Raw genomic sequence first — 7,903 nt, forward strand, 5'->3', positions numbered from 1 at the left:
TTAATTTAATTATTTAAATATACAAATTGTAACAACCGCTTGTTAAATGAAGAATGTTCATTACAATGTCCAACAGTCCAAGGCTGTGTCTTCAGATGTCATGTTTCATCTCACCAACAGTCTAAAACCCAAGAATATTCAGATTACTTCCAAGTAGGGCAAAGAAAAGCAGCAAATTCTCACATTTTCTGTTGATTGATTTATCAGCTAATCATTGTAGCCATAATTTACTTTGAATTAAGAACAATGTCTTTGGAATTCTGGCATATAATTTCAATCATTTATGAGTAAAATCAATGCCGTCTTTGCATTTTTTTTATTTTATTTTTTTTTTAGCTGGCGAATCAGGATCAGCAGACACAGTGCGAGACCCCCGAGGCTTCGCAGTCAAGTTTTACACTGAGGAGGGCAACTGGGACCTGACAGGAAACAACACCCCAATTTTCTTCATCAGGGACGCCCTGCTGGTGAGTGATTTAATAACAGCATTTTTGTTAATATAAATCACGTGTAAAATGTATCACATTGACCTGCCCCCTTTACCCCATGCAGTTCCCGTCCTTCATCCACTCCCAGAAGCGCAATCCTCAAACCCACATGAAAGACCCCGACATGGTGTGGGACTTCTGGAGCCTGAGGCCTGAGTGTCTGCATCAGGTAGCTGCGACAGATTCTGAGGCTGTTGATTTAAGAAAAGAAAACAATATTATCAAGTAATGTAGCTTTTGCATTACTTGCATTGATTTGCTTCATTTTGTTTGTACTTGCAGTAATTGTTTTTAGTGGTTACCTCAACAGTTGGCACAGAAAATGTTTGTCTTTACTTTCGGTCCTGTATCCCCTGTTCTAGGTGTCTTTCTTGTTCAGCGATCGAGGTTTGCCTGATGGCCACCGCCACATGAACGGCTACGGCTCCCACACCTTTAAACTGGTCAATGCTGATGGTGAGCGTTTCTACTGCAAGTTCCACTACAAGGTCTGTTTAAGCTCAGGTTTAACTCTCATTTAACTTGATAGATCCTCCTCCTTGGATTTTGTCATTGTTTAGTTGTGTCATGTTCTGTGTCGTGTTTTTTAGACTGATCAGGGAATAAAGAATCTGACAGTAGAGGAGGCAGACCGCCTGGCTGCCACCAACCCAGATTATGCCATTGGAGATTTGTTCAACGCCATTGCTAATGGCAACTTCCCATCCTGGACCTTCTACATCCAGGTCATGACCTTTGAGCAGGCTGAGAAGTTCCAGTTCAACCCCTTCGATCTTACCAAGGTACCACATCCCTCCACAGCAGCTGTGAAATGGCTTCACTTGCAGTCGTATTATAACCTCTTGTAGGATGCTTAAAATATGTTTTACATTAACACAGATGTCTGCAGGTTCACAGCACTGTTAGGCGTTCTTAATGTTACATAAAGTAGCATGCATCAGGTTGAATGAGGAAGATTCCTAGCCAGACTAGAAGAATATCAACAAGAGAACTAATTGTAATAAGGGATTCATTTATTATTGAAAATGCCAACATCAGATGTCTAGTTGTGAAAATCTATACAAATATGAAATGAGGTGATCTTGAGAAAGGCCATGTGAAATTCTTCATTGGATGTGTTGCAGTATTTTTCAGCTAATGGAGTTTTCTCATTCAGGTTTGGTCACATAAAGAATACCCTTTGATCCCTGTGGGCAAAATGGTGCTCAACAGGAATCCAGTCAACTACTTTGCAGAGGTGGAGCAGCTGGCATTTGACCCCAGCAACATGCCACCGGGCATCGAGCCGAGCCCCGACAAGATGTTGCAGGTAACACCACAACAGGTTTTCTCTTAACATGTTTTCAGTTAAATTTAAAAGTAAGTTATAATTGATCTTATACATATCTAAATTTAGATACGTGGACTACGATATGATTCAGGAATTATGTATTTTGATATGGAACAATTCAATGCGATATGATGCAGACTGATACAGACTGATACAGTTCTTAACATTTGTTTAATGTGGACATTTATTTTCCATTCTATACAATCAAATACATTTATTTTATACAATACCAAATATTATTTTTCTTTATGGCGTGGGGGAAAAAATGGGGGACAAATTTATAATTTCATCATTATTGCTTTTTATAGACACAGACAAAAAAAGCTGCGATTACCTCAGACCTCGCCGAGTTGTGGCTAAGTTGTGGCTGGAAAGTGTTTAATATCGGTGACGTGCATGTTCTTGCTTGTACTAGCTGTATTAGCATGAGGTAGTGCAAGACCCTCGCATTAATCTTTACCTTTCACAATAGTGGAGATGCTGTTAGCAGCAAAGCTTCAGTCAACCATAAGCTTTAGAAACTGACCATCGACCGGTACATTTAGATCAATCCAGGTGTCCTGGTACCCGTGTAGTTGCATCTATAATGTTAAAACCAATTTCCAACTCCTATTGGTAAATATTTACACCCCTAGTAAATGAATAATTCAGTTGTAAATAAAGTCTGCTACCATCATTATACCTATATGTGCATTTATATTGACATCAAAACACAAACAAAAAGGAGACTTTCTTTTTACCAACTTTCCTACTAGATATCCTGCCAGTTTCCAGTTAAATATAAATATGCAAGTCATCATTTAAGCTCTTTTTTTTTTTTTATCACTAAAAACACACAAATCAGTCACTGTTTACCATGATGGTCCAGACTGAGTCTCAATTGTGTCCTGTTAAACGGCATGTTCAGGCACTTCAGATCGAACGTCGTTGAGTAAATGTCTTAAAACTAAACTCTGTCTCTGACACTCCAGAGACATACTGTGTAACGATGCTCTCCCATGTCTTTGTCTAGGGTCGCCTGTTCTCCTACCCAGACACACATCGACACCGGCTGGGAGCCAACTATCTGCAGATCCCAGTCAACTGCCCCTTCAGAGCCCGTGTGGCCAACTACCAGCGTGATGGTCCAATGTGCATGTTTGACAACCAAGGTAAGTCATAGTCCATCCCGTGAGTCTTTTTCTGTGCCTGCTATACATAACAAAGACAAACACAAAGGCTCTTAAAGCAGTAGATGTGGCTAGAGTGGCTCAACGATTCATTTTGTATAATCTGTAGAATATCGTAATTTTAGTTTATACAAATTATAGTTCTACGGCAGTGTAGTTTTGACAAAACCGGGGTGTCCCACAGTGTTTTCCAGCAAAGTTCACCCCTGCTAACATCATAAATGGTAATATCATTTTATGAAATAAGATGTCAAACTTCAGTGGGGGAAAAAAAATACACCATATTTTGTTTACAACATTACAATTTCTTACATGTTCATGAAAACTGAACTCTAGCAAAAATAATGAATTTCCATTCTTTTTAAAAATCTGTCTGTTTTTATAATATAAGCTTTGTTTAACAAAATATCTATTATGACAGCAGTGAGACACTTACATGGCCTTAGATTTAAAGGATCAGTTCACACTTTTTGTGTGTTCAAACAGTAGTCAGGTGCCAATATGTAGATTAAAAAAATTTTTTTTTGCTTGCTGAAATGCTTCTTCCTGTTGATACTGGCCATTAATGGATCCCTTCATCCATTATAAAGAGGGAATTGTATACCAAAAAGACTGACAGTAACTTTGAAAGATACTGATCCTGCAACTGTGAAACTATCCTTTTTAATACTTGCATGTAAATGCAATACCATGGGTGGCCCAACAGGTGTCGCCCTTTTGGACTGTATCAAATGCTTTGACACAATAAATCATTTTCAGCACAATTGTTTGGTAGCAGTTCAGCACTTCAGAAAGTCTCCCCCCATTACTGTTTTGGTGTATGACATTGTTTTTCAATATGTCCAGTTCGTCTAAACTGTGGTGAATATATATGAGCACTAACTACTCATCACCACCCTAACAAATACCTGAAAAACTGTAAACTTTTTTAACATAAACAGCATTTACAGCATGCCATATTTATTTAAAGTCACGTTGAGGCGTCATGTTAAAGCATTTTTTTTTTCCTACCCAACTCACTGGTGTTTGGTCTGTCTCTGCTCATAGGTGGAGCTCCAAACTACTTTCCCAACAGCTTCAGTGCCCCAGAGACCCAGCCTCAGTTTGTGGAGTCCAAGTTCAAGGTGTCTCCAGATGTGGCCCGTTACAACAGTGCAGATGAAGATAATTTCACACAGGTAAAGATAATGGCCAGGCCAAGTGTGTTTTTTTTGTTGTTTTACATATATTCATTCACACTCATCCCATGGGTACTTTGTTGTGCCCCTCAATAGTTTGATCTGCTGTCAATATAAACAGGGAAACAGGTGAACGCACTCCCAGTCCAGTTAAATAAAAAGTGTTTACTAATAGTCATCTCCCAGGGATGTCACTGTGCTCAGGCCATCCATCTGTCCATCCACCACTATGGTTCAGAGTTGTCATGAAACTGACGTAACTCTTGTTATGAGTTTGCTTTATGAACCATTTCCAAGAAGAGCTTTTTGGATTGCTCCAATCACGGTATCTGTTGAGTTGTGAACTTAACCACACAGCTGTAGCTGAATTGTTTGCTCGTTTCGTGTGTGTGCCCTTGACCTAGATTTCATTTTCAATCATGCAGTGCATTCAATGCAGCTGTCAAGTCCACACAAGAACAGGGTCACCACAGACACAGCAGTGCTTTCTTTCCCACAACAGAATATTCATTTTCACAATCAAATGTCCCTAATTTTTTGCAATTCAATTACATAACTGAATTTATAATATCTGACAGCCCTAGCAGTGATTGGTTTGTTGAAATAGGGTCTCAGATTACAGGATGTTCCTTTTTTAAACGGGAATTTTTGTATAAATGCAGAATTTAATTTTGATTTGATCCACTTTGACCAAGTTGTCTGCTTTTATTTGTCTTTTATTGCAGGTCTGTACTTTCTACACCCAAGTGCTGAATGAAGAGGAGCGCCAGAGACTTTGTGAGAATATGGCAGGGGCCCTGAAGGGAGCCCAGTTCTTCATCCAAAAACGCATGGTGAGTCCACAGCACCTTTTTATAATGTCCACATATTTACTCTGTCTTTCATGCGGAGCGGAGCGGGATGGGATATCCACTATTTAACACAGTTGACTTTTAATTTTACGCAATAATTGCAAGATACAAAATAGACTTTAAAAGTAATTATGATTAACTGTTGGGTTGGTGAACCAAATGTATGTCACAGGATTAAACAGGATGTGGCAGGTTGAGTACCAAATGTACAAGTTTGCCTGTGCTCAGGAAATGCGGTTTTGTGGTTGTAATGGAAGGGAAATGTTTTTCATACTTAACCTACTTGCATAAATGGGTTTCAGAATGCATTCAAACTTTAAAAGGGCCTTAAAAACAAAGATTGAATTTAAGAAATGTAAACATTTATACAAACGTATAAAGAAAATAAAGACCACACAATAAAAGCTCATTAAAGGGCAGCAGGAAATGGTGTGTGTATGTGTGGTGCATAATACATTAATGAAATTTCATTCATCTTTGATCCCACTCTTAAAACAATGAGCGGATTGTTTGTTTCAGGCTAGCTGTTTATGTTGTACCAGCAGGTTAGCAGTGTGTTTATGTGATAAGCCATTTAGTTATTTATATACAAGCAGTAAGTCAACAATCACCAGCATATAAAGTTTGAGTATCGTCTACGTAATTATGATTGATAATGTTACTATTATGATTAATGTGATGTAGTAGAATCATGCAAAGATGAAAGAAAACGGGACTAACTATTAAATCCTGTGTAAGCGTTTAATGCAAATGTGACAAGACACACAGTAACCACGTTGTTCATATCTAGACCAAATGCTAAACCAAACCCAACTATGATTTAAGTCTCACTGTCTGGTTCTTCATGCAGGTCGAGAACTTGAAGGCTGTCCATCCAGACTATGGAAACAGGGTTCAGACCCTTCTCAACAAGTACAATGCAGAGGCCCAGAAGGTAAATGCAGTCCCAGTCCAGTCCCCCCCCCGTAACAATGTTGATCATTCTGACTATTATCAAAAAGTGATTAAAAAAAGTTAAAAAATTATTAAAAAGTGTCAAATACGAATTATTCATTTTTTAATTTATTTTTCCCATTAGCCTCAGCTGTACTTTATGTGTGTTAGCATGCTAACACACTACTCTAAGACTGTAAAAGTGGTATACATTACCTGCTAATTAGTAAAGATTCTAATGCTCTATCTCTCCCCCTCCTTTCCTCCTTCCACTCTGTCCTTCTCAGAGCGCCAATGTGCACGTTTACAGCCGTCCAGGAGTCTCTGCCTTTGCTGCGTCCTCCAAGATGTGATGCTTCAAATCTCCACTAGGGGCAGCCCCCTCATTTCTCTAGGAGCAAATGCACTTATTGATTACTGCTACTACCACTAACAAGACTGGACTTAACTCTCGAATTACAGTCAGACACAAGACTGAAATACTAATATTGTGGTTTCCAGGTTAATTCATGCAATTCAAATAGTTGATTTTCTTCAAAATTCTCAAAGCTGGCAATATCGAGGAAGCTGTTGATCTCTGATAAAACCCTGGGAGGTAAATCTGTCTTGACTCAACAGCCATTTCGAAAGAAATCAGCCGGATTAGTTTTTTAGGAATTAAAAATAGACCACCATGTTGTCTAATTTTGACAGCCGACTGTTTGGTTGTACCAAAAACATGCCACATTTGAGTGTTTGACTTTTACCATGTAAAGCCTTGAAAGTAATTTAAAATTATTGTATTTACGTTTTGATCTGTTAGGATTAAATCAGTTAAGTGCTGTTACCTACTATGATGAGTGACGATTGTTTCCAATAATTCCTCAGGTTGTGTGTACTACTATATTGTGATGATCCAACTCTTTTTAGTTTAAATAAAACAAATCCAGCTATCCAAAACTACTTTAGTCAACTTTCAAATCACACTTATGTAATGTCTGACATATACTGCATTAATCTTCAGGCTGGGTTCCAGTTGGTAAAATATCTGTTTGTTGCATGAGCGGCTTGTAGCTTTGCTAATACCAGTGTTTTTGTTCTCACTATGGGCAATGATCCGTTTTGGCTAGTTTTCCTCAAGCGTGACTGAACCACAGATCATTTGAATAATTATGGAAAATAGTATATTTCATATTAAATGAGTAGAAAAGGCTTGCTACTAGTTGTTTCCTTGTGGGCGCAAGTTTCAAGGAGAGAAATTCTTTTCACTAAAACTAAAACTCCATTGTGCCTTTTTATATGTGCTTAATCTACCAAATACTGATTACTTAAACCTTAAACTGGACGCAAGCAATTATGATTAATCAAACAAATTACTGCAATTTATTCATTCATAGAAAAACACTGTACAGTAGTGCCAGAGTTTAAATATCATGTTGGTCACAGACCCCAAACATCCTTAACAAAAAATTATTAGTCCAATACAAATTGTCCATGTAACCTGCTATTGACGACTTTTTGTAACATTTCAAATGTTCTTTATTTGAATGCAACTGATTTTTTTTTTTATTAATGTACAAGTTGTGAAGCTCTTTCAGATGAGATGTGTATTTAGTGCTTGTTAATTTGTAATTAAAGCTTAACAGCAGCTTTTATTTGTCTCCATTTCTTCTGTTCACAGAACAGCCTGGTCCTACATGTGGTTAAGACAACCAAAGAGCTACAGAACAATGGCCAAGCATTAGGGGGAAGAAAACACAACATTTCGTACATTTTACACAAACCTCCTGTTAATAAAGTTATTTTGTTCCCTATTTGGGTCCATTATATAGTTTATCAGTTGTTCTGTACTATTATTGTTATGTATTGAGTATAGTACGAATTATTCATAATAAAGTCACTAAAGATTGTGAACCACTGATGTAAATAATTGGGAAATTGCATGTGTACAGCATTGAATAGAAATATCTAAAGG

General features: G+C 37.8%; 1 protein-coding gene across 1 annotated transcript in view; it reads left to right on the forward strand.

Annotated features, from left to right (window-relative positions):
• The window catches only part of cat (catalase), an 11,007-nt gene extending 3,424 nt beyond the window's left edge, over window positions 1-7,583 (forward strand). The window contains 10 exon segments of the mRNA XM_035665406.1: window positions 337-467; window positions 553-657; window positions 851-976; window positions 1,079-1,270; window positions 1,645-1,797; window positions 2,831-2,969; window positions 4,035-4,165; window positions 4,891-4,998; window positions 5,867-5,950; window positions 6,237-7,583. Coding sequence (XP_035521299.1) covers window positions 337-467; window positions 553-657; window positions 851-976; window positions 1,079-1,270; window positions 1,645-1,797; window positions 2,831-2,969; window positions 4,035-4,165; window positions 4,891-4,998; window positions 5,867-5,950; window positions 6,237-6,302 — 1,235 coding nt within the window. The 3' untranslated portion in view covers window positions 6,303-7,583.
• The last annotated feature ends 320 nt before the right edge of the window (window positions 7,584-7,903 follow it).

The sequence above is a fragment of the Morone saxatilis genome, unplaced genomic scaffold (genome assembly GCF_004916995.1).
Source record: "Morone saxatilis isolate NCDOM2014 unplaced genomic scaffold, NCSU_SB_2.0 Contig2, whole genome shotgun sequence".
Lineage (NCBI taxonomy): Eukaryota > Metazoa > Chordata > Actinopteri > Moronidae > Morone > Morone saxatilis.